This window comes from Cygnus olor, chromosome 1 (genome assembly GCF_009769625.2).
Source record: "Cygnus olor isolate bCygOlo1 chromosome 1, bCygOlo1.pri.v2, whole genome shotgun sequence".
Lineage (NCBI taxonomy): Eukaryota > Metazoa > Chordata > Aves > Anseriformes > Anatidae > Cygnus > Cygnus olor.
In genome coordinates, this window is record NC_049169.1 from 53,354,087 (window position 1) to 53,381,383 (window position 27,297).

Consider the following 27,297-nt stretch of genomic DNA (forward strand, 5'->3'; position numbering starts at 1 on the left):
ATATCTGCCTTATAGAGCTGATGTTTGACAACACTGAGATGATTCATCTTTAGGCTGGTCTATCTGCTGTGGAGTTTACTGTTGGTACAGAGAAGTTAGGCAAAAAGCTTAACTATTCCTCTTGCTACCATTTTTACTCCCTAATTCTCCCAAGCTGAGATTGCAGTTTCAATCTTCTTGGAACTGCTTCATTCAGGTTCAAAAGCACTGACTGATCTTTAAAAGGAAAACAAAGCAATATGAAAGAAGGCACTTATATACTACAACAATCCTTTTTTTTTTTTCTTTTTTCCCACAAGCATCTTTCCAGTTGTCCTTATTCTGTCTCTTTCCTCCTCTCCGGAAGTTAAGTTAAACTACAGGTTTGACATGCCTATCACTTCAAATCCCATAGTTAAAGATTGCATGAGAGTAAATTTACTTTTAAGCCAAATCTGAAACTCTCAGGTTCCATTACATTACAAAAGAAGACTTGAAAATGTAAAAAATACAGCAATATGTGCAGAAAACCTGAAAGGGGAATTCTGAGACCTGTCACAGTCAGACAGAGACAGAAAGGCGACCGTGGACATCGCAGCCCCATGCCTTCCGCCATGTCACACTTCGACAGTGTTAGTGAGAGTGGGAGGTGAGAGGCTTCCAAATCTCTCCTCCCTCCTGGACATACCACGGATGTACATTACTCAGCTCAGTATGTTGCTAATTCTATACGCTCCATGGGGACCAAGCAACAATGACAGGAGGAGATGCCTCTCTGAAGAGAAATGTCCCCAACCTAAAGCCTGGCTTGCCCTAAAAGGGTCCTTCAAAAGCCATGGAGTTACACCACATGTCTCTGCCATGGAGGCCATCCATTATGAAGCACTGGAGGCAATGGGCCAGTAACAGGATCATGGGCTGACATGTATGATCAGTAATACCTCAGTCTCTACAGCATATGAATGTGTGCTTTGCTCAGACAAAGCTCATTCACCTTAAATGCACTCTCACTTGAAAAAAAAACAAAACAAAATAAAAAAGCATGAAAGCTGCATATACTTCAGGCTCTTATTCTTTAGTTTGTTCCTCATTTATGTGGTTCACTATTTAAAGCGTTCAATCTTTGTGTACACTCAGTATGAACTTATTTGTAAAAATAATGTGTGGTAAATTGGCAGACAAGTACAGTTTAAAATATAGACAATCTGTTGAGTGCTTTAGGAGAGCTGCCATAAGATTTCATTTCTTACATTATAATATGTTTAACATTTTATGCAACATAGTACTTCAAGAAAAGTGGTCAAATTAAACAGTAAAGATTCTTTCAAAATGCCTTGTAAGGAACACGGCACAGAGCAGCTGCTAGGGCACACCAGGGCCTGGGACCCCCTGGGGCCAGAGGCATGGGGGATCCTGCAGGGCAGCTGGGCAGGGCCTGGCACCAGGGCCCATCCCACCCTCAACCAAGAGCAGGGCAGCCCCAGCTCCACAGCCATCTGCTCCCAGGGACCAGGATTGGTTTAGGCTGGGCCAGGCCATGGGCCTGCAGGTAGGCCCAGCAGAGCTGGGCCGATGCCTGAGCAAGGCCAGGCAGTGGGGGGCTGCAGCCCTGCCCGACTGTGAGCTGGGGTCCTGGGCCAGGGGCAGGTGGGGGAGACTGGGAAAACAATAATTTGCCACACTCAGAAACTATTGTGGAAGGCAACTTACTGAGTTGTTCAAACTCATGGAAGAAAAGTGAATTACCAATAGTTTTTGTCATTAAAAAAATTAACAGACATAAATGATTTGCCTGAACATCTAAGCATTATAAAATCCAAAGTTAAAGCTAAAGCTAAAACCCTTTACTATGTAGATCCAGAATTTCATCCCAGTTCTTTACACTACACAATGTATTGTGTTTGCATTGTTGTGATTCCGTATTAAAAAATATCTCAAGAAAATTAGATCACACAGTAGTCTAACTTTAAACTCCATACATTTAATTTTTAAGGAAGGTAAGTGGGCTTCTTTTGTTAAGAAGTTTATTAGTTAGTTCTTAAATAATAAATGCAAGGGGAAGAGCCTTACAGGGAATATTTTACTACCCAGAAATTATTTGGCAAAATGGTTGACATATTTCAAGGTCTGCACAAAATGTCTCCACGTATAAGTATATGAATTACTATTAGTTAGCATTAGACTCCGTTATTTTTGTGTTCCCCATGTATAGGTTTCTCTTTTCAGAAAAATATTTTCCATGCCAAATTTGGTGTTTTCTTTAATTTTAATTTCCTGGCAAGACGACACTCAAATGCATTATTTTGTTTGCTTGTCTATTTCATGTGCACCCATATCAATGAAGATCTATGTCTGGGAAGTTCTCAACTTTTGTAAGGCCTGATTCGCCGCGCCATACAAAAGACCCCTTAGCACTGAGCTAGGTGTTAGGTGATGAGGTGTCCTGTTGCTTCTGACACTGATACAGGAAAATGAGCAAAGGACAGTTTGTCTACACCCAGCAGTAGAAGATGCTCTAAAATAAAGCAGGATTTGGTCCAGTATTCTAAAAATGGGCCCATGCAGCATCCTGGGGTGAGGTTTGTCAATAAATACCCATAGTATCCTGCACTTCGTCAGTGCTTTAACCACCGAACACTGAGGTTAGCAGTAGTCATACTCTTTCATCTTCTCTCTCTCCCTAGAATCATCTTTTAAACACAATTTCTATTTAAGTGGAAAATAACTCATTTTTTAATCATGCTATGAATTATAACAGTTGTTTTTTCTTTATGAGAATCTGGGTAAGATGTTCTCATTGGTTAACTACGTAACTCTTACTTTGCTGTCTGGTGTTTGAAATCTTTCCTATTCATGAAGAGGGTTTTCTCCTTTGCAAGTTTCATATACTCTTTTTCCTAACATTTGAAAAATGTTTATCTTTATCTTTTATATTAGCTATCGATCTCAATTACATTTGCTTTGCTTTTATCTCAGCAAACGAAGATAATCAGAAATGGATTAGGTGGAAGTAAAAGGTAGAGTTGCATTTTTAAAAAATGATTAAGAATTACTAATAGTTGTTAAAAGTCATCTTCAGTTATCAGTAATAAACCATAAAAATTCTTACCAAAATGACATAAATATTGAAAAATTACGGAAAAAAAAAAACAACACAAAACCTTCAGTACATAAAGAAGTGGTTTAGAAATAGGATGTGAAGAGATGATTTCTAAGGTGTGTAGAAAATTAATTCTAAAATGGATCTTCTATTGGCTACATTTTACAGTAACATTTCCTTATTTTCAGACACTGTGGTTAATATTGAAAAGAATACTTAAATAATATTAGGGGTTTTAATCTGGTACTTTTCTAGAGAATTCTTACTGCACTGAGATATTGCAGGATTTTTATTTATTTATTTATTTATTTTAATTTTTGGAGCAGATCTGTTTGGAGGTGTGTATGAGAGTATGTGTGTGTGCATGAAATGTGTCAAGTCTCAAACTGTGGGATCTTGAGTTCTACAAACAATGACTTTTTATTCATCTCTGCTCTTCAGCTTTCCATTCCTTTCCTTCTTCTGTTAACTAATGGTAGGAGAAGTGTGAAGTTTGTCATGCATACAGATGTTAAGAAATCCTTGCCATGACAGAAACGGTTTGAAAGTAACAAAATAAATTGCTAGGAGTAATGCACCTAAATAGAAGAAAATATGACTCGTCTAAAGGGTAAAACTTAGAAATATTGCAAATATATGAATTTCTCCCTACTACTGACTTTCTACTGTGAATTTTTATTCAGATAATTGAAATAGATGATTTTTTAGAAAAAAATATTTTTATATTTTTCATTAAATGTAATGACCATTGAGCAGCACTAAAAATTATAAGCAAAAGTAACATATTTGACAATAACGTATTATACCAAGTATGCTCTTTACTAGCTTACCTTTTGTCTTAAATAATCCATAACAATCTAACATATAGACAGCAAAACAAAGAGTAGGCTCAACATGACTGAGTTTTAATGTAAATTTTAACTTGTACTGTTTCATGTTTAATGACACAATAAGCATTCACAGTTTGTGAATATTTGTGAATGGCTCCTTATTCAAATAACTGCATAAGTGAAGTTCAGAAAAGATCAAACCAAGGACCCCTGTGCTGGTGCTGCAGTCCAACAAGGACTGAGGCTGAAAACTACCAGTCCTGTTTCTGTGTAGTTAATGCTGTTTGGGCCACCTTATGAAATATTCTTTTTTTGGTTGAAAGAAAAGTGGTGTGCAAGCCACTTTATTTTTCTCTTTTTCTCTCAGAGTTTTTTTCTTGTTCTTTTTAATTTGTTTTATTAATTTAGGTTCTTTGCAGAAAAGAAGGGAAAAGAAAAGAAAAGAAAAGAAAAGAAAAGAAAAGAAAAGAAAAGAAAAGAAAAGAAAAGAAAAGACAAAAGAAGGGAAGACAAAAGAAGGGAAGACAAAAGAAGGGAAGGGAAGGGAAGGGAAGGGAAGGGAAGGGAAGGGAAGGGAAGGGAAGGGAAGGGGAGGGGAAGGGAAGGGAAGGGAAGGGAAGGGAAGGGGGGAAGGGAAGGGAAGGGAAGGGAAGGGAGGGAAGGGAAGGGAAGGGAAGGGAAGGGAAGGGAAGGGAAGGGAAGGGAAGGGAAGGAAAAAAGAAAAGAAAAGAAAGGAAAAGAAAGGAAAGGGAAAGGAAAGGAAAGGAAAGGAAAGGAAAGGAAAAGACAAGAAAAGAAAAGAAAAGAAAAGGAAAAGAAAAGATTAGAAAATAAAAGAAAAGAAAAGAAAAGAAAAGAAAATAAAAGAAAAGAAAAGAAAAGAAAATACAATATAACAGAAAAGAAAAGAAAAGAAAAGAAAAGAAAAGAAAAGAAAAGAAAAGAAAAGAAAAGAAAAAAGACCCATAATGCAGCAGTGAGAAACAGACAGTACATATGTATGGTAAAGCTAAAAAAATATTTTGGTAGAGGAAGATTTAAAATCAGATTGCTAATTTTTGGAGTGTACGCACATGAGTTATTGATTTCAAAAAAGTGATTAAAAACATTATTTTCCGTATCTGTGATGGAGATTTGCCAGCCTTAATGCAGCTCCATAAAAAGCTCAGCATTCTTTGTAATTTCTTGCACACAGCAATGAACAAGAGCAGACACTGGGAAGCAGTGCAGGAATCTCCTAAAATATTGACTTTGTCTATTGACAGAAAAAGTCATTGTTCTGTCAGAAACTGATAACCTTATTAAGTTTTTTCCTAGCACCAGAAGCTTCTGTTGTCTTAACTGCACCAAAGCGGAAGTGGACATGCTTTGGCTACAAATGAAAGTGAATGGTTGAAAAGTGGGGAAATGTTTTTAAAGCTGGAGTAACAATAAACTGATCAGTTTTTGTGAAAATCTGTTTAACACCCCCGAGTAGGTATTTCACCCATGTGGTTCCTTACATCCGACGCTCTAGCAAATATAAATATACTTTCAAAACAATTCACAAAGCAATTTTACTGATGTATTTTAACTACCATCTCTTGTGGTTTTTTTTTTTTTTTCGTTTGTTTGTTTGTTTGCTTGTTTGCTTTTATCTTGTCACAGGCAGAAGGTGTACATTGAAGGGTCTATCTAAGCATGTTTTCCTGTATGTCTTCAGTTTGGTATGTTTACACACAGCTACTGTCAACCAGGAGGTAGTAAGATTCTACGAAGGTCCTTCATCTTATTATTTTTGCTGAGCAGATGAGATTTTTCCCAGTAATAAAACATACGATAGAATGATAGAATCACAGAATGTCTTGGGTTGTAAGGGACCATAAAGATCACCTAGTTCCAACCCCTCCACCATGGGCAGGGAGGCCACCCAGTAGACCAGGTTGTTTACAGCCCCATCCAGCCTGGCCTTGAACACTTCCAGGGATGGGGAATCCGCAGCTTCTCTGGGCAACCTCTTCCAGTGCCTTGCTACACTCACAGTAAGGAATTTCTTATATCTAATCTAAATCTCCCCTCTTTTAGTTTAATGCCATTACTCCTTGTCCTATCTGTTATAAAGCGTTGTTATCTTCAAGGAGCATAACTGTCAAACCCCAAACTTTAACTAATCCATATTACAGACACCAAACAAAACAAAACAAAACAAAAACAACAACAAAAACACCCCCAAAATTGAACAAAACTAAACCATTACATATTTGAAAATACTGAGATTAAGAACTTCTCTTAAAATTCCATATTTCAGTGCTTAAAATCTGGAATGAGGAGCAGTATATATATTTTGACTTTCTCAGAGTAACTTGTCTGGCTGGGGAGCCATACTGCCCTGTAGTACTTACAGTTACCTGATATATACTGCAGTACTCGCAGTTACCTGATCTCAGAAGGATTTTAATCCTGACAAATGTCACTTCTCTAGCAAAACTGAAAGATTTATGAAAGTCTAGGTAGCTGAACCTATCTCACTGATGTTACACAGAGATGGAGTTTACCAGCAATCTAGTGGATGGAAATTTTAATTTGTATTCTGCTTTTTATGGATTTAGTGTAAAGAGGTTTGATTTATTTATGTGTAAAATATGCAGACAGCCCCTGAAACACCTGTGAGATACCTCATCAATTGGCATTTTCAGATGGAGAGGCTGGCCCTTCCCTTTTTATCTTTTCCAAGTTTGTGATGGAGCAAGAATCCTGGGGTGGAGAGTAGACTTACAATGTCAGTTAGTTAGTTTGTCATAACACAGGCTGTGATGGGAGATTGCCAATGATGGTAAAGATTGGATTGCTTCATAATGATAAGGTCTTTGATCAGCATCAGTTACAGCTCATATTATTCTTCACTGATTCCTCTCGTCAACATCTACTTTGTGATCCTCATGCTTCGCTTCGGAATTAGTTCCTCCTTCTCTAACACACTATGTGATGAAGTGGATGATAAATTGAATGACCTTTAACAAATGCATTGTGACCACAAACTTTAAAATGTTTGGAGTATTTCTAAAATCATGACACATTGTTTCCTGATCATGGTTGCTATTTTGAGAGTCGGTATGATTTGCATCCCCAGTGTATGAAAAGGAGGCTCCTTAGCTGAGTAATGTGCATAGGATGTAATTTTCTCTCAAACATACATGGATTTCAGTGACTTTTTAAGACATCACTGCTACATATTCATATCTACTCTATGCCATTGACAAAGACCAATTAAAAGAAAGATGTAAAGAAACTCCAAACTAGGCAAAAGGAAAGCTTACATCACAAATGGGAGAATATTTTTCTTGGCTTCATGCAGCTCATTGCTTGTATGTATATGTTAAAGATAATTAAACAAATAATTAAATTGTAGTCTGACAATCTGATAGAATAGCTAACTCCTCTCATTGCAGCCAAATGCCACTTTTATTTATTTATTTTTTGTCATGGTATCCATGGTAAAGTGAAAATTTTTATTACACCTTAAGTATCTCAGTAGGAGACAATTAAATTGTTTACTCACCTTGTATGCGACGATAGTTGCCAGCAACACTTCAACCAAGTAACATGACACAGTGAAAAACAAGTGGAATGCCAGCTCTTAGACAACGTTCTCAATCATTTCCTGTCAGATCACATAAACTTCACCTTCACCTTTTGGGTCTGATATGTGAGTAACTGGGATTTTCGAGTGGGTCTTCATCAGCCCTTAAATCATATCTCCACAAAAAACATCCTGAAGGAGTGTAGTATGACCAGAAGAGTCTGGTCCAATCAACCTCTCCTTAGACTAGAACTAGAGCGTGCTCTGCAGAACAGACTAACTGAGAGAGATAAAAGCTGTCTTTTCCCAGGTGAGGACTTTAGGCTGTACTGAAAGGTGCTAACTATGCTATCAAATTCTCAAGCTTCTCTTTTATTGATCTTTAGTTGGCTTTGAGCAATTTACATCTAAGCCAAAATTATGTCTCTGTTCTAAACTTTCCCCTCACCCACCACATAGCTGCAGTGGGACTTTTTTAAAGTTACCATGATGAATTTTGAGGCCACATGTGGGATGTTTTTTGTGTAAGAAAAACAGATTTATGAGAGTCTTCTGGCAAAACACAGTAATCAAGTTATGTCAGGTAAAACCCACAGCTGAAATAGGTAAGAAATTGAAACTGAGGAAATACAGAGAAACTCTTAAAGCTATGATAATATGCAGAGAACCTTTGGGAAATAAGCATGAATGCAATTGTAATGTACAATTGGAATTATAACTCCAATTACATTGGAATGAAATTTATTCACACAATATTACATTTCTTTTTTCCAGTCTCAGTCAAGATCCACTGAACTTTATTTTTGCACTCTTCTCTTAGTCTCTAATGGCTTCTTGATCAAGTGAAGACTCTCTCTAAACCTTGCTGCTTTTTTTCTTCCAACATAACATTTCTAAGACAGATTCTCTTTTCTCTGTCTTAATCTAAAAATCTTATGCAGGACTTCATCATGTTGTAGTAGTTGTTGCCAGGCTTTAGCAAATGAAGTGTTGCATTATCAGTATTATTCAAAACAAGGCTCCAGGAATCACTTTCTCACCCTGTTGTTTTGATCACATCACATATCTTTGCAGCCATTATTACCCCTCACTTCACACCGTATGTTTTGAAAGTAAAGGCAAATCTTTCCCAAGTTGCTTGCTCATTGCCCTATACAATCAGTTATTCCTTAACAGTACAATGGTGTCAGTTCCCTTTTCAGCCTGTTCAAAGAAAAAAGATTTCATCAGCCTCTACTTTCTCATTGTGGGAGACAGCGTGTGAGAAAGACCCATGGCTAGACTTACAAAACAGGGCAGGAAGCCAGCTTTCAGACAGGTCTTTAAAATATTCTTTCTATGATAAGATATATATGTATATAACCTGGTGGATGGTAAGGAGGACTTCCTTTGGTAATAAAGAGTGTAGTCTCACTGTACTCTTCCTACCTGTCTTTACCAACGTAATTTGTCTCATATAAGTTCACGTGCTCAATACTAGATAAAATAGTGCTAGCTGACAGACTAAGCAATTCATACTTTTGGGGCAATTAATAGATTTAGTTGGTATACTCAAAATTTGCTTAAGCAAAGCTATGTTTTGGAGAGCTGATGGTCAAATTCCCCTTAAGGGAAGACAAATCTCATAATTTAATAGTACATTCAGTCCTTTTCCCTAATAGAGTTTCCTCAAGATATATCATTATGCTCTTATGCTCTTAAGGTCTTGATCAAAATTATCCATGCAGTAAGCTTTACCAAAAGATGCCCTCTACTATAGGGAGCATTCCCTTATTATGACAAAGCCCAAAGGCCTTGATCTGTGCCGGTGTTCTTCCCTTCCCATCACTTTCCATTTATAGAGTTTTTCCTTCTTCTATCTCATTGATATGAAAAGCCTACAGGCTTGAATAGAAGGAGGCTCCTTTTCAAATTGGTACCACAAAGCACAGGTAATAATTGGTTGCTTCTGCAGTATGCAGCAACCTCAGCGCTGTGAAACATGATACTTAAGCCACTTAGTCATCTGTAAATCTGGCAACAGAGAAGCTAAGGGCAGGAGGTCAATTAGGACAACACTCTGAGTAGCAGTAATAGACTTTCTGTGCTGGGTTTTTGCTTTAACAATTGAAAGGCAGTAGAGAGGATGACCATGAGGAGCTAAGGGACCAACAGGCTTCCCAAAGTATACCACAAATGTTTATAAATCTAATGACAATGAAAGAAGTCTGCCTGTTATACAGCTCTGCAAATAGCTGCCTCTGTGGAACACAGACTGGAATCTTTTCTAAGCTAAATGCTGAAAACAACCAGCATGGGTGAGCAAGGACATTGAGCTCAACTCTCCCATATGGCTGGCAAATGGTTTAATCAATAAGTTGCTGTTTGGAAGAGGGAAAGAAGGAAGAATGTCATCAATGTCACTCACTTTAATCAATACTTTAAAGAAAAGAGTGATATGTCCAGCATACAGATCATGTTCTAACAAAAAAAATAAAAAATAAAAAATAAATAAAAAATAACTGTGCTGAGTTCTAGAGAGTTTAAAACTGAGAATCCTGATCTGGCATCCATGCATTACCTTACTAAACACAAGGTAATGTGTTTCAACCCTGGAGAAAGGTGGAGGGGGTGGAGGGGCGATCAGATATGCCCTTCTTTGAAGTTCAGCCAGGTTAGGTGGATCTCTCCTGAACATGCCTGCTCTCTTGAGAGCCTTCGGAGCTGCTTAGTTTTTCCTTCCTCAACTAAAGCAAACCTCAGAGTTGTGAGACCCATATTTGTAATTCTCTGATGGACGACAGATCCTGCTTGCAGGTACAGTGTGTTAAGGCTAATGTTAGGTCTAATGGTATGTATGCTGCAGATGAATTAAATCAGTATAAAGGATTGGAATGGACAAGGACAGTGGCAAAAAGCTACCCGGAACAGTGGCACAGCTGGGAGAGACATTTTACTCTGGCCCTTTGAACCCATGCATTGTGCTTGAAAGGCCATGTTCTTGAAACAAACTCTAGTATGGCACCACTACTTCCTTTGCACTTGTTCTTCATGTGCATGTTGGCAACTATTCCCAGCTATTTGCTTTCTGTGGTACATTTGTATCCTCTGCATACTTCTGTTTTATACAATCCAGTGTCAGGAACCAGCAAGAGCGCAGGCCAGACCAGCCGTTGAGTGACCACAGCCTGGACAGGCTGTGTGGCTCTCTGCCCTCGGCTCCACCTTTCTAAGGTGGGTGAGGTGAAGTTGGATTTCTGAAGCAATGCAATCAATCCTGTGTGGGCAATACTTTTTTTTTTTTTTTTTTTCTGAAATATTTTGGGCAAGAACAAAGTTTGAGTAGTGGTTACAACACCCTCAAACCATGAGGAACCCAATTTCAAACTGACAACTTGAAAACCTCGATTTTAAATCATTTTCTGGTACTCATTTATTATGCTCCCCGTTCTACCGAGGCCTGCCGCCAGCATCCCCTCAGCCCATCCCTCTCCCTCCCACTCGGAGCAGCAGCGGAGGGGAACGGATGGTGTAGGGCGGTAGCGATGACAGGCACCAACGAGCGGCAACGGGCACCAAAGGGCGTCAAGGGGCGCCAAGGGGCTCCCTCACAGAGCCGGGCGGCTGGAGAGGGCCGGGGGCGCCAACGGCCGGCACACGCCCGCCCCCCGCCCTTCCTGACGGCCGCGGGGAGCGGTCGCGCTGTGGGGAGGCGAAGAGGCGTCGCTCTCTGGCTAGGATCGCGCCCTCGTGTCCTATTCTTTATATATATATATATATATATTTTTTTTTTTTTTCTCTAAGAAGGACTGGGCGTGAGGGAACTAGCGCCGCTCGAGCCGCGAAGCAGCGGCAGCTGCCTCCGGGGAGCCGCGTGCGTGAGGCAGGGGCAGCAGACGCGATTACTTCAGAATTTATTTAAGGACTGGTGGAAACCACTGCGGCGGCTTCCAGGGGAAGTCCCCGCCGACAAGGAGCGCGCCCAGCCCAGCGGCGCCCGCAGACGCCCTCCTTCCCTCCCTCCCTCCGCCGCCCCCGGCCATCGCGCGCTCCCGGCCGCGGCGGTGCCTCACGCCCGTGCTGCGGGCTCGGGGGCAGTTTGCCCACGCCTGGCATTTCTAAGTGCGCAACGTTAATTCCGTGCCTCGGCTGCTGGGCTGTAGCAGATACTCATTCCCGCTGCTTTGTCGCGGTGGGAGCGCAGCAGATGGCACGGTTTAAACACCACACACCGGAGTAGACGAGATGTTGTGCCGCTCGCCAAGCGCTCGCTGTGGAGGAGCCCCGTTTGCCGCCCGGCTTTACAAACGCGTCGCCCGGCACTGGGGCAGGACGGCGCCGGGCAGCCGGTGGGCGGCAGCGATGGGGGCGCCCGCCGTGGGGACATGCCGTGGGGACACGCCGTGGGGGCTTGCTTTACGTGGGGGCTTGCTTGCCGTGGGGGCTTGCCCGCCGTGGGTGGCTCTGCCGGCCCGCGTTGCTGTGGCTGCCGCCTCGTAGCGCCCAGCTCAGCCCCGACACGGTGCCTGCCAGGCGGCGGTGGGCAGCGGCAGAGGGTTTCTCGCTGTAAAGCAGAAAGCCGCGGTTGCTTTTCATCACGCAGTCGTGCGTGCGTGTGGACCTCATTCACGCGCGGAGGAAGAATTAGCCTGGGAGGTACTGAAGAACCAGGGGAGCCGGAGAGCACTCGGTTAAGTTTAACAAAAGATGAGAAATGAAAGAAAGATGCTTTCGCCCTGGCCCCTCCCCCCTGTAATATCTTGCCTCCAGCTGCAAAGATGCTGTTGCTTGAAAGGGGCTGCTGGAGCTTTAAGAGCCGCTCCCCCCCCTCCTGCTCCTGACAATGGTCTGAGCCGAGCTCTGCTTCTCAAAGCAAAATTTGTAATATGCCATTTTTCCTATGGATGCTTCTCCTCTTGGCTGCTGACGAAGTGACCGAAGAAAATGCCGAGGTGCCAAGCAGCCAGTCTTGCCGGAGGACGAGTGCGAGGGCTTGGGGTTTCTCGGAGCAACGCCTGTGTCACCATTGCTAGGAAGATGCTCCAGGAGTGCTCGGCTGTGTGAGTCCCCGCTCGAAGCCGGTGGAGACTGCGGTTGTTATTGATCAAGTGAAATAGCAGACGCCGAAATAAAAGCCACTAGGTACTGAACCCTCTATTTCTGAGTTAGACCTTCCCTCCTTAGCCCCGACATCCTCTGGGAGGTGAGGTGCAAATGCAAAATCTTGCAATTTGCCTCTTGCTGTAGCGTGCGTTGTATTATTTAAATGTGTTTCTGTAATGGGAGTTGGGAGTTGGGGAATTTCAGAGGAAAAATCATGAAGCCAACTTCTTTTCTGTTGGTGTGATTAAGCGAGATACGACACAAAGAACAAATAGTTGGAATGAGTCCTTTATTTAAGGTACTGTTGTTGATCGCCCCTCCTGTGTAGAAGTGCAGGATGCTTCTGTTAAAGGTGATATCATAGTTTAGTGATGACTGGCAGGTAAGGAGTTAACTAGGAGGAGGAATATGCGTGTAATGCAACTCAGACAATAGGAAGGATTTTCCTTATGGAATTACACTATGCTGCTTTAGAGCGATCTTGCTGAGAACATTTGAAAAGACATAATCACGGAAAGAAATGGTTTTATTAGTCGCTGTGTCTGTTTAACTATTTGGAAAAAAAAATAGCTTGTAAATGCAAAATATCCAGAATGATCCAATGAAATGAGTTTTCAAGCTGATGTCACTATGGACTGGCTAGAATATATGGTAGTTAGATTTCTACTTCTCTTTCCTGCAGCAAAATTATAAGTAACTTGAAATGACTCCTCAACCTTGGTGTGCAAATCAAGCAGCTGAATATAGAAAAAAAAAACAACAAGCTTTTAAAACCAATTACGGACAAAAAGGTGAAGGAATAAAATTAAATTTACATCTAAGGTGGTAGCCTTCAAGGTGAGCAAAATGAATGCTAGCCTAAGAGCCTTTGTCAGGCAGTAGCCAAGTATTATTCTGTGTTCTTATTCTCAGACCTTGCACAAGGCTACATGCAAATGTAGAGATGTTTGTTATAGCATTCACATTTAAAAAAAAAAAAATAAGTAATTCCCAGACTCTTGGACAAACGAGAGAAGAGAAGATGTCAAATAGGGTGGGGTCCAATGAGAAGAAAGATGACAACTTTGTCATTTTCCACCTTTACAGCTTATATACCACAGACAATTCAAGTAGTTTTAGCAAAAGTCAGTATTGGGGATGCACTTTCAAACCTGGTCCATATATGATTATCAGCATCTGTAGACAGAAGATATATGAGGATTGCTATCAATTTAGTTAGCAATGCCTTATATAACAACTCTAACTAAGGGTGGGCATACACTATGCTGTTTGTTGCAATTTTTGCCCGTTTACTCATCTGAAGGTCTAAACTGAGCTTCGAATTCCTAATTGAACTAATATTCAGTTCACTCTTAATGGAGACATCATGCAGCTAACACTATAGATTGGCTTTGACATTTTTTCATACAAGCTGAAAAATCTTTAATGCAATGACAGTAAACCACATTCTTTCCCCTCACTCATTTTAAACAGTGGTTGTTTTTTGTGAGTTGAATGCTTTGCGATTAGAGAGAAATCTTGGTCATGATTTCTCATAATATTGTAGGCTCTAGTCCAACAACATTCAGCATGCTCAGTTATCAAGTGTAACATACATTTGTGTTCTTTATGCTCCTCTTTGGAGGCAGTAAAATGACAGGAGGTTGATGTCTTGCCTATATTAGTGACTTCCAACCATCTGTATAAACATATCCAGACCCACTGAAGTCCATGATAGAATTGTCATGAACTTAAGCAGCTGGGCTTCGTGCAAATGATTGGAGAAAACACTGAAAAAGGAACCAATCAGCCTGGAAAGAATAGATTTTTCCATAAATTTTGTAGTAGATACACAGTGGATGAGGAAGAGTGTGTATTTAGAGAAGAGTGTGTATTTAGAGAACTTTAACATGCTGCTTCACAGGCTGCCATTGTGTATGCATGGCTGTGATACCTGAGCACTTCAGGTCTAGAAATACTATTAAAATAAGTACGTAAGCTTGAATTGGCTTAATTATTTCTAAGTAGAATTCCATGGTTATTACATTGCCTAACTGTCAGTCTCTTTCTAGGAAGCTTTTAAGGGAAGCAGTAATTTGTCTGTATCCTGCTTCTTCCTCAAAAGCCCTCAGAGGGGGGTGAGATGGTTGTAAGGTCCTACACAGGTTCAGTATATGTTGAAGTTTGTGAGAGTTGTGGACACTTCGTGTGCTTCCTGAGCAAGGGAGTTGTCATGTCAGCTCTGTGCCTTCAGATGAACCTAAGAGAGTGTTTGTGTATTAACAGTAAAGTGCTGGTGACTTAAAATAAATATATTGCATTGAGGGATTGTTTTACTTGCATTTAGAATACCTGGTAAAAAGGTAAACGTTTTACTGAAGAGATATCAACTTCAGTATCAGTGGAGTTTTTGTTTTTCTTTTTAAAGAAAAACACATTTGAAAAGTCTTCTTATGGTTGACTTGGATCATTCAAGCATAGTTTAAGCTATATTACTACAGGGCAAGTCAGCCTTTTTCTGGGGAAGTTTTTTCTTTCCATTGAATAAAGAGGTATGTAATGCATATTTAGGTATTAATGAGGCATCTGTCACCCTTTCCCTCCACTCCTTCCTCTTCTTTGCAGTCCTGGCTGTATGGGAAGTGTTGCAGAGAATAATGTACACAGAGACTTATTTGGTTTCCATCAACATGTGTGGTCTTGGAAATATGGGACAGAGGTGTTTAATCCACCACTTGCAGTTCCTGCACATCCACTGAAACAAATTCCAACTCCCTCAGTGTTCTTTGTGGGATGGTCATGTTCCCCCAGGTGTAACTCAGTGTGCCATCACTCATACCCTGACAGAGCAGTCTGGCCTGTTCCTCACCTACTCTTGAGGAACAGGATGTTTAATGAAGGTTTTCCTCATCCCTTTCCCTTCCTCCCCTAAATCGTTTTCTGGCTTAGTTTTCAGGGGGCAGCAACCAAGGGTTCTCCTTGAGCGTCACAAAGCTGTATGGACTTCCTAAATAGATGGTTGGGCACCACTGTTTTAATTATGATTTGATGTATCAAACTAGGAAACCAACCTGGATGCCTAAAGTAGTCTTTCTTAATCTTTTTATCTTCCTTTAATATGACTGGAGTCTTGGTACAGAAGTCCTTAGTAAATTATTTCAGTGGGAATTTACTCAGACTCTGCTAAGCTGACTCCTGATAGCTGGTTACAAATTTCTGAGTTTATTCTATTTAACACCAGGATATTTTTATTTTTATTATTTTTTTTTTTTAAGAAAGAATGGTGTTAGGAAGCTTTTGTTTGTTTGTTTGTTTGTTTGTTTTTTCCCTGATGAGAATACGTGTCCATATTTTTATTTCTCTTTAATGGAGTATTCAGAAAAGTTCCTAAATGTACTGAGTACCTCATGACCTTATTTATATTATAAATATTGACTTGATATTCTGACCTCAAATAAGAATAACTTTGGTGTTTGAATTTCGGGGAAAAAATATTTATGTACTGTTTCTTCTTTTGTGATTCTAGAAAGAGCATATACCAATTAACTACTATCATTCCTTACATAGGTGTTCGCTTTACTGTGATTCGCTGGGTAGCTGAAAAATATAAAGCATTAAACTCTTTTTTCAAACTTTTATTTTGTTTGAGGCATTTGAATGACAAGTAAAGCCAGAAAGCAAGTAGGGCCATTAAAAATTGAGCTATAAGACTTTTGATAATTGTTTATTCTTCTTGTGTATGCTTTCTGACAAAGAGCAATTACCTGTATTTCCTTTTCTTTTCTTTTTTTTTTTTTTTTTTTTTGAAAATGTGACCATACTCATGAATACAATGAGGTGAGCCACAGCATGGGGTTGGTGGGTTGTTGTGTTTTTTGTTGTTGTTGTTTGTTTAGATTTATTTCAAATTTCCCTTCAGCCTCATGTAAGTGTATATTAAATTTCAGAATATCTGTGGTAAATAAGTAAATTCTTTGAACTTAAAGCTAGCTCCAGAAACATGGAATTATTCAGTGTGGAAGGGGCCTGTGGAGGTCATTTGTGCCAACTGCTTGCTCAATGCAGGGACAATGTCAGAATAAGATCAAGTTGCTCAGAGTAAGTTTGGACAATAAAAGAAAAGTCAGCAATTATTTTACATTTCTGAAGTTTAAGGCAGAGATTTATACACACCAGTTTTGCTTCTATTTCATCCAAGTATCTGAAAATTGTAACAGAAGTTACTTTGCAACTTAAAATTGTGGCAATGCAATTCATGTGTTCTGTTGCAAGCTTCAGAGAAGGGATTCTGATGCTCCATGCACATTGCTGTTTGTGTTTGCTCATCCCTCGTTTACTGTAACTGTCAGCTCTGAATTCTTTTTCCCTAACAGGAGTCATCAGAGATATGTAATGGTAATTGCCTTGTAGTAGTTGATAGGAATGTATTGATTATTAAAAGGAATATTACCCTGGGTAATAAGAAAAATCTTAATACAGCAGCTGGCACATACAGACCAAATGGAGGCATTAAAATACGTACAAAGACTAGATGAACTTATTTTTGTGTCTGAATTTCAGTGAGAACATGAACTTGAATGAGAAACTAACAACCTATTACATTATCCAAAAAAAAAAAAATCAGAAATGTAGAGAGCTGGAAAACTAAATTCTGAATCTTTTGGAGCTATCTCTGGCTGTACAGTTATATTCAGCCAGTAGTACGGCAAGGGAGCATGAATTCAAAGCTTTGGCTGATAAGCATAAAAAGAAAACAAGAAATAGCCAGGTGTCAGTTTATGACTGTATTTAGTCTATTCAAAAGTCCTGGTTTAGAAAATCAAGACCTATCAGCCTAACCAGTCTTTGAAGCAGTTAAGAGTGGTGGCTGAAAAGGGAGTTTACCCATGGTCCCCATTTTAAACTCCTGAATTCTGTTCTGAGTGGAATTAATAATCTACATGGGTTAACATAAACTATATACTTAAGACAAGTATCTACTGAACATGCATGGATCTGTTCCTCCTGAACTGTATCTAGATCCAGTAAGTCTGGCATGCATCTGACCTGTCTATGAAAAAAAAAAAGATGCCTGCATATGTAGTGAAATGTATGAGATGTATCAAAACTTCTGTAAACTCACGGATCAGGCACAAAAATGCATGTGGCACCTTAGGTCTAAAACATAATAGAAGTGGGCCTGCCAATTTTTCTGAGCCTTTAAGAACTTCAGCTTTGAGTGTAGTTGTGTCTTCCCCAGAAATACAGTTGAAAAAGACATATATTTTTCACAGAAAGAATGATTATTGTTGGTTATTTTACTAGAGAAATCACTTTAAGGGTTTGATGTTCGAAATCTTTCTTGTGTAAGATACACTTCAGCCTAACACAGATTTATAGTCTGTGATTAGTGGGTCAAGAGTAAGTAGTTATAGAGATGCCTTCTGATTTCAGTCTATGAAATATTTCAGTTGATTATGTTACGAAACCAGAATAGAAAATTGTTGGGGTTTAGGGTTTTCTAATCACCAGCTTCAGGTTTAAAATTTAAAATTACTTAGAAGGGAAATCAGAAGTTGCCCACTTTCCCAATTGGAAATTTAAAAATGTAATTACAACTACTCAGGGTGTGACTACATGAACAATCAGACCTAACTGTTCAGAGCAATATTATTTTTATTTTATGTTTTAATGTAAATTCCACAGTTGTTTCCATCTGCATTGTGTTGGCTTGTATCTTTCTGTGCTTTCGGTGTGTGCAAACTAAATTCCTTTCAGCTATAATTAACCTGGAAGCTTGCTCTTAAATGTAATGCCCTGACCCCATGTGTGAACCACATCATCATGTGGTTAACCAGGGGTTGGCTAATACTTGTGCACCATCAGAAGGCTCTGGAAACTTCAAGAATTCATACAACTCCCTGACATGATTCACTTGCTATATAAAGAACCAAATGCATATGAGCCTCAGCTATTTGTCCTCAGCTGCCAATCTTCTACTAGTAAATTGTGATCAGTCTGTTTGCTGACACTTCCTCCTCTATTTACTTTTGTCAGTTTAATGTCCCTTCTCTGCTTTACCTGCCCTATCTTTTGTTGCAACTGCCCTCACTGAACCTTGCTTTTCTTTTTTACTCTTTTTTTTTTCACGCCTTTAAAATTCTTCAAATATTCACAGTATTTTGATTCCTTTCTTCTATCAAGCAGAAAATTTATAAAGGGTGCAATAAGGCCCTGGGGAAATGGCTCTGTTCTTAAACATGTGCTGGAAGAAGGCCAGAATTTCATGGGAATAGTGTTAAATGGTGGCAGCCTCAGGACATTGAAAGCATCCCATCTGCTGGCAGGTATGAGAGTGATAAATGCCAGATAACGTTTAAAAAAAAAAAAAAAAAAAAAGAAGAAGAAGAAAATGCTTTTCTAAAGGCAAGAAGATACAAATCATTGTAATTTGGGCAGCATTGCATATATTTCTTTCATGAAAAGCTGCAAGAAATCTTTGTTTGGGAGACCCATAATAGACCTGCAATTATCTGAAATTTTGCTACTGTTTTCTGGGTTGATGACCCAGAAGAACCCTGATGAATTGAATTTCCTTCAGAGTTGTTCCAGTGTCCCCACTGTTGCCTCCCAGAAAAGATCCATGTGAGGACATGGTGCAGGATTTCCCTTTTTCCCGCTCCTCACCACTGCAAGCATCAACACATCCTTTCTGTCGCGCCCTGCCAGCACTCCTGATCTGGCCCAGCTTAGCTTCCAGCTTTTCTATATTTGTCTCTAAGCTGAGCATGGGGAAAGGATGTATGTGGTTCCAACGGAACAGTGGCATTGATCTCCAAACAGTGAGAAAGCAATGTACATCACCAGTCTGAATGCAGGAACTGCTGTACCTTTTAAAGATTCTCCTGGGGCTGTGAGCTGTGGGAGAAAACTTCCAAATAGCAACTGCCTACATCAGGATCTGCTCACCTGCTCCCTGCCTCCTCTGCGGTCTTACTCACAACCCAAGTTAGTTACTTGTGCCATGTCAGGATAATGCAGCCCAGGCTTTCAACATAAACACAGTGCTTTATCTACTCCCCTCCCTGAATGCAGCAGCTTGCAGGGAGAAGGCGTGTCAGGAACAGTCAACTTGTGATTTCCATGGCTGTCCCACAACCCTGTATACATGTGACTTCTCACATCCCCTTAATGACTATAGGAGGAGATATTACTTCTATTTTGAGAAAGGTGCTAAGGTGGCAACAGTTGTCTGCATAGAGGTTTCCCTACCTGTTATCCTCAACACAGCAATGTTGAAAAAGTGTGAAAAATTGCACTACCATGCTCACTCTGCCACTGTATATGAGCAGTGGTAGTGCATACCCTGCCATTCAAATGATAAACCTGCATGTGCAGGACATTGGAGGTAGTTCCTTGAGTCATCATTCAGAGTACACCTGTGAGAATCCCCTGAGGCAAGAAATGTGCCCCATGAGATGTTGATGTGCCATCATGAGGCGGGAAAGGTTCAGTGACTGTCTGAATTATTGCCTTTGATCTTTTCTTGAAGAATGGGCATGCAGAGACTTTGGTCTCTGGCCACCCAATACATCCTGGAAAGGTGTGATTAAACTGAGAAAGTGGCAGATGGCCTTGGATGTTTTATCCCTCCCTTTGCTCACTGTCAACTTGACCGTCCCAAACTGGTTAGCCACAGGTGGCACCTGGGTGGAGGCACTCCAGAGAGTGGTGGCCACTCCGAGTGAAATGTCCTCCCGTGACATGAGGATCATGGAGGCGAGACAGTGCTGGTAGTCCCACATCTCAAGATATGTGTGGACAGTGGACAAAGAGTTACATCAGCACAAATTCCCAAAAGCTGGGAATTTTCCTGTGCAGGCAAATTGAAGTGTAGGAGGATGGGTACTAGTTCATTCTGCTGGTGCAGCTGCAGAATTTAGTCACTCCCTGTCTGTGGTGCCTCACAGTACACACTGTCCATACTCAGAAGACAGAGTGGCAGGAACCATGAAAATCAGTTTCTAATGGTGCAAATGCTTTTAAACGTGAAGGTTTTTATGGTGATGGAGGCACTGATGTATTAATGTCATCTCAATATGAAAGGACATTGTGGTGCTTCCTAGTAGTGGAGCCTATAGTTTCAGAGAGGAAAAGGTTTCTGGGGTAGAAAATTTTGAAGCTCATGAGTAATGGAGATACACAGCATTGGATCAGATAATCCTGAGTAAATTTACCTGACCTTTATATTGGAGATACAAGGAACTTCAGCATGTATCACTTTAAGCTATTATCTGCTTCTCTTGCACCTAATTAATTGCTAAGCTGTAAAATGGCCACAAACAACATTTACCTTGCCTTCATAACAGACATTTTAAAAACAGAATTGAGACCAACCTGAAACTTCAGTAGTGAAGCTATTGCCTATGAAAGCTGTGCAGTAGTAGCTGATAATTCATGCCAAAATACCAGTGTTTGGTGCCAGATTCCCTCGTTATCACATTTGCTGAAGAACTGAAAATTAATACTAAATTCTGCATGAACATTCTGAATATGACTGAGACCAGCTAATCTTAGTGAAGCTATGTTGATTTTCCAGAAAATCTTAGCAGCGAGCAATGTTAGCATAAGGATTGTTTATGATTTAATGATGATAAGAAGAGTTACTTTTAATGAATTAAGTATATTGTCTTAGCTCTTTTTTTTCCCTGTTGTATGGGATGTCTTTAGGTTATCATCATAGGATGTCTTGGGTTGAAAGAGACCTTAAAGATTGTCTAGTTCCAACCCCCCTGTCATGGGCAGGGATGCCACCCACTAGTTCAGGTTGTCCACAGCCTTGTTCAACGTGTTCTTGAATACAAGACCAACTCACAGACCAACAAGGTTATGTTCTGTAACAGAACTTCCAGCCAGAACTTCAATTTCTCATAATTTTCACTGTCACAAATTCAGTTTTCCTACTTTGGGAAAGCAGACCAGATTTAAGAATACATAGAGCTAATGGTCATATGAGACTGTGAAATTGTGAGAATCTCATATGATGGCACACTTAACAATAGAAGTACATCAACAACATGTATTGTAGACAAAGTTTACATCTATAAGAACCACAGAAAACATGTACATAAGGATTTTAACTTCCACAAGAGGAATGAAAAGCACCTGGGTCCCAATTGCTGAGATAAAGGGTTTCCAGGAGTTGCTACAATATGAGAATTTTCAGCAATTAAGACTCAACTATGTAAAAAGTTGTCTGCTGTACTTACTCATACTAGAAAAACAACTTCTGATTCTTTGGGTGACTTTCTATTTCTATAGTAGATGCCATCTATTACTAACACAATCTTTTATCTGATTTTTTTTTTTAATCTAAGCTTTGAGACCTGTCATATTTTTGATTTTTTGTTTGTTTGTTTTTTTCCATCTGCTGAATGCATTATCTCTTAGCATAAGCATCTCTCCATATACATTCTAAGGTTTTGAGATTTACATTATAAATGATGAATGGGACTAGGTAATACTACTTGTTCTGCTTTGGCCTGTTCTTACAAAATAAACAACAGTGATTCTCTCCCTAGTAATTCAATCTGCATAAGATATCACAGGGATGGTAATTAGCAGAGGGTTTCTAGTTCTTGACCTCTTGCTGAACAAGCTCACTGGAGAATAATTTCCCCTGAGGGTGGGAATAACTAGATAGAAAAATAGATTAACCTGGTATTGTTAAGGCAGCATGATACTGGATCAATGGTTAGCCTGAGATGTACTGTAGAAATGCCTAGAGCAGGACAAAATCCAGCAATTAATAGGAACTACTGGCATCAATGCCAACAATTCAGCAATGATATAAAGTAAGAGAGGGAGGCTGAAATTGCAGAGGAGGTCTTTTTTGTCACTTTAAAAGAGTGCTATTTACAAAGCTACTAATAATTTAAAATATTCGGTTACCCTCCATCTCCATCCAGTCCTTCTTCCTTCAGTTTAGGATACACATTCAAAATGTTTGCTGTGTGGAGTTAGTCACTGTATTTAATTGCTGTCTATCGATCATCTGATTAACATTGAAAGCACAAAGTTTAGATGAGGAAACAATGCTCAAAATGATGAGGGAACAATGCTCAAAAACAAATCTACTAACTGTATCCATGTGACAGAGTTAATTCCTCTTATGAAATCCCCTCAAATATTTTTCTACTGAGGAGCTTTTTCTTGGTTTGTATTTTTAAAGAGATGATGTGCGAGGTGATGCCCACGATAAACGAGGACACCCCGATGAGTCAACGGGGGTCCCAAAGCAGCGGCTCGGACTCAGATTCTCACTTTGAGCAGCTGATGGTGAACATGCTGGATGAAAGGGACCGTCTCCTTGACACTCTTCGGGAGACACAGGAAAGCTTGTCACTTGCACAGCAACGCCTACAGGATGTCATCTATGACAGAGACTCCCTCCAGCGACAGCTTAACTCAGCACTGCCTCAGGTATGTAGCTTATACATTTTTTTTAGGTTCACCAGTTTTCTAGTTAATCATTGACTTTAACCCTAATCCGTATGTATTCCTTGAGGGCCAAATTCTGCTCCCATTGAGGTCAGCTGCAGAACTCCTATGGATTTCATAGTATCTGTCTTTCCCTCCTTGGGACCTGTCTTCTCTTCAATGTTGTGAGCAGGAGTAATGTTGTTGACTCCAAGGAGAGCAAGATGAAGGCCTATAGCTACTGGTTCTTTTGGCTGTTGCTCTAGCACTTAAAACAGATTAGGGATCATTTAAATTAAAGATCTAATTGTGGGAATGGAGAAAAAAGAATAAGGAAATTTCCTACAGACTCTGTTCCAGATAAGAGTTTTTAACTAGCATTACAACAAATAAAGCTAGTTTATGTAGGTCAAATAATGTATTTATCACAAAAGGAAAACCAACTGGCATCTTCATATTTTTGTTCAATTTTAAAATAATTATATAAGTATCATTATATAAAATTACTTTTGTCTCTTTTAGGAACTTAAAATACATTACTTCAGTTAAATAATAATTTGATGCTATATTTCAGCCTTATATTTCAGTATAAAATTATTTTTCATTAGTATTAAAAGCAAAGAAATATAAGAGTTCAGCCTGCATGTCTGCTCGGAGGTTTGAAATACACCATGTGTCAAAAAGCAGTTTTTCTCCTTGTTATTTTCTTTGCATTTCCCAACTGTCTCTTGCTAGAGGGTTTAACTGTAACCCTGAGAGCCTGGGCATAGTCGTATACCTGTTAGACAGTGACTAGAGACACAGACAGAGAGAGGAAGCTGTATGACTGTAAGAAGAAGGTGGAAAGATAAATCGAATTAGTAAGTAAGTTCTTGAAGACAGAAAAGGAAAAATGCACCCACTGGAGCTGGAAAGGGAAACAGTTGCTTAAGGACTGGCCACAGAAGGATATTGGAATACCATGGGATACGACTGAAAAGGAGAGACTGTAATCATTTGAAAATATTGGTTTTGCACCTCAAGGACTATCTTCAGGCAATAAGAATGGCTGCACTTGGCTTGGGTCAAACAAAAAGGAGCAGCAATGATCCTGATATACAGTAAAATCAATGGGTTTTGCTTGTTTGTTTTTCTCAAATTTGTAGGCAATTGACCCTTTCTATTTCTATTTCTATTTCTATTTCTATTTCTATTTCTATTTCTATTTCTATTTCTATTTCTATTTCTATTTCTATTTCTATTTCTATTTCTATTTCTATTTCTATTCCTATTCCTATTCCTATTTCTATTCCTATTCCTATTCCTATTCCTATTCCTATTCCTATTCCTATTCCTATTCCTATTCCTATTCTTCATAGAATAATGTAATAGAATTAGCAAAAAACAGCATATATTATTTATTCTAAGATTTCTTGCAAGAAATATGAAGAAGAGAGAAGGTTCTGCATTTGTGAACCTCCCTATTCAGTGTGCTGCTTAGTACAGAGGCACTCACTACTGAGCCCATAATGAGGTGTTCCTATTGAGTGCTAGCAGGTGTCTAAGCTTTCATGTTTATGTGCCTCACAAAAGCCAAACTCTTGCTAAAATCTAGGAGATTAGCTAAGGAAAAAAATGTTCAGCAGCAATGTGATACAGTACCTAAAACAAACAGAAATTTTAGGGAACTAGAACATGATGTGATTTTAAATTTTAATAGCAAATTTAAATTTTAATAGTAAATGTTGGTGGTGTGTGGCTTTGAACTGTAGGGCCCTGCAGCCCCTACAAGTAATTTATTTGTCAGACGCACACTTAGCATGTACACCATGCACACTTCAGGTAGTATTCATCCACACATATAAAAGTAGAGATGCAAGGTTAACATAGAGGAAACTGTATGACATACTGCTTACAGTTCAAAAAAGAAGCAGATTTTTTTTTTTCCCATCAGTTAGATAGTCTAGATCTTCATGTAAGTAATTCAATTCTGTAAAAATCTGTTTTTATAAATACAGAACACTGGCTTAGTAACATAGCATTCTCATAATATAGTCTTCCAAGAAAATAACTTGCATGACTGCCATGCTATTTAGCTTCCTTTCTGGACCTGGGAAATCCTACATAGTACTTTTATCATTTTCTTTTTTGTTTAAGGTGTTATGAATGGCAAGTTTGCAGTGCTAGCTGCTTGACTTAGATCTATGACAAAATGCTACCAAGTACTTTTATTATTGAGAGGAAGAATTCTGTGTTCACTCAATTTAGAAGAATACATAAGTACTCTATATGATAGAATCATAGAATCATTAAGGTTGGAACAGACCTTCAAGATCATCTGGTCCAACCATACCCCTACCATCAATGATGACTATTATTTAGTTATAAAGTAACATCTAATGAGTCTTGCTTTATCTGAATATATTTATCTCTTGATTTCTTGAAAGGTTTTCAGAACAATTATTTCTTAGCATTTACATAGTGCTTTTCATCTAGAAAGTACATAGTGACACAATTATGTTCCGACACATTTTTGTTAGGACACTGATTTTGTTTATTGTCTTAAGAAACAGTTGAAAATATAGAATGAATCATGGAATCATAGGAAGGTTTAAGTTGGAAGGGACCCTAAAGATCATCTAGTTCCGACACCCCTGCCATTGGCAGGGACACCTTCCACTAGACCAGGGTGCGCAAAGCTCCATCCAGCCTGGCCTTAAACACTTCTAGGGATAAGGTATTCACAACTTCTCTGGGCAACCTGTCCCAGTGCCTCACCACCCTCATAATGAAGAATTTCTTCCTTATACGTAATCTAAATCTACCTTTTTACTTTAAAGCCATCACCCCTTGTATTACTACATGCCCTTGTAAAAAGGCCCTCTCCAGGTTTCTTGTAGACCTCCTTTAGCTAGGAAGGCAGCTATAAAGTCTCCCCAGGCTGAATAACCCCAACTCTCTCAGCCTTTCTTCATAGGAGAGGTGCACCAGCTCTCTGATAATCTTTGTGGCCCTTCTCTGGACGTGATCCAGGAAGACCATGCCCTTCTTATGTTGGAGGCCCCAGAGCTGAATGCAGTACTGGAAGTGGCATCTCACAAGAGTGGAGTAGAGGGGGAAAATCACCTCACTTGACCTGCTGGCCACACTTCTGTTGATGGAACCCAACATATGGTTGGCGTTTTGAACTGCAAGCACATATTGCTGGGTCACGTTGAGTTTCTCATCAGCCAACACCTCCAAGTCTTTCTCTCCAGGGCTGCTCTCAAACCGTTCCTTGCCCAGCCTGTGTTTGTGCTTAGGATTGCCCTGATCTAGGTGCAGGACCTTGCATTTGGCTTTGTTCAACTTCATGAGGTTAACATGGGCCCACTTCTCAAGCCTTAGTGAAGCCATGTTGGCTGTCACCAATCACTTCTTTGTTTTCCATGTGATTTAGCGTAGTTTCCAGGAGGATTTGCTCATGATCTTGCTGGGCACAGGGGTGAAACTGACTGGCCTGTTGTTCAGCTAGTTTTCCTTTTTTCCTGTTTTAAAAATGGGGGTTATGTTTTCCTCTTCCAGTCAGTGGGAACTTCTAGCTTTCCTAGCCTGATCCCTGGCTACTTGGACAATGTCTCTGTATTCCTCCCAGGCTATCTGTCTTTGTTTCCACCCTCTGTAGGCTTCCTTCTTCTGTTAGAGTTTGGCCAGGAGCTCCTTGTTCATCCATGCAGGTCTCCTGGCATTTTTGCTTGACTTCCTTTTTGTTGGGATGCATTGCTCCTGAGCTTGGAGGAAGTGATCCTTGAATATTAGCCAACTTTCCTGGATCCTTCTTCTCTCCAGGGCTTTATCCAATAGTACTCTACCAACCAACTACCTGAAGAAGCCAAAGTCAGCTCTCCTGAAGTTCAGGTTAGTGAGCTTCCGTGCGCCCACTTTGCTGCCCATAGGACCTTTTCGTGGTCACAGCAGCCAAGGCTGCCCTTAAGCTTCACATTCCCCACCAGTCCTTCCTAGTTGGTCAGAAGGATGTCCAGCATAGCACGTCTCCTCATTGGCTCCTCTATCACTTGGAGAAGGAATTTATCATCAATGCATTGAAGGAACTTCCTGGATTGCTTATGCTCTGCTGTGCTGTCCCCCCAACAGATATCAGGGTGGTTGAAGTCCCTCTATGAGGACCAGGGCTTGTGAATAGGATCTGGAAAATTCATTGCATTTTTCATAAGTAGAATCTGAACAAAAGGAACCCACATAATATCTGGGGGAATAAATGAACCATTGAAAAATCTTGTCTGATTGGAAATAATTAATAATATTAAATATGGAGGTTGGGGTATTAGTTA

The 27,297-nt window shown here is 39.8% G+C and overlaps 1 protein-coding gene across 7 annotated transcripts in view; it reads left to right on the forward strand.

Moving 5' to 3' along the window:
• Positions 1-12,270: 12,270 nt before the first annotated feature.
• Positions 12,271-27,297, forward strand: part of PPFIA2 (PTPRF interacting protein alpha 2) — a 335,497-nt gene continuing 320,470 nt past the window's right edge. For 5 of the 7 annotated variants that reach the window (XM_040558390.1, XM_040558388.1, XM_040558404.1 and 2 more), the window contains exons 1-2: positions 12,271-12,589; positions 22,740-22,990. In XM_040558390.1, the coding sequence (XP_040414324.1) occupies positions 22,742-22,990 (249 nt within the window). In that variant the 5' untranslated portion in view covers positions 12,271-12,589; positions 22,740-22,741. The remainder of the gene's footprint in view (positions 12,590-22,739; positions 22,991-27,297) is intronic. The other 2 variants (XM_040558412.1, XM_040558430.1) reach the window with 1 other exon arrangement.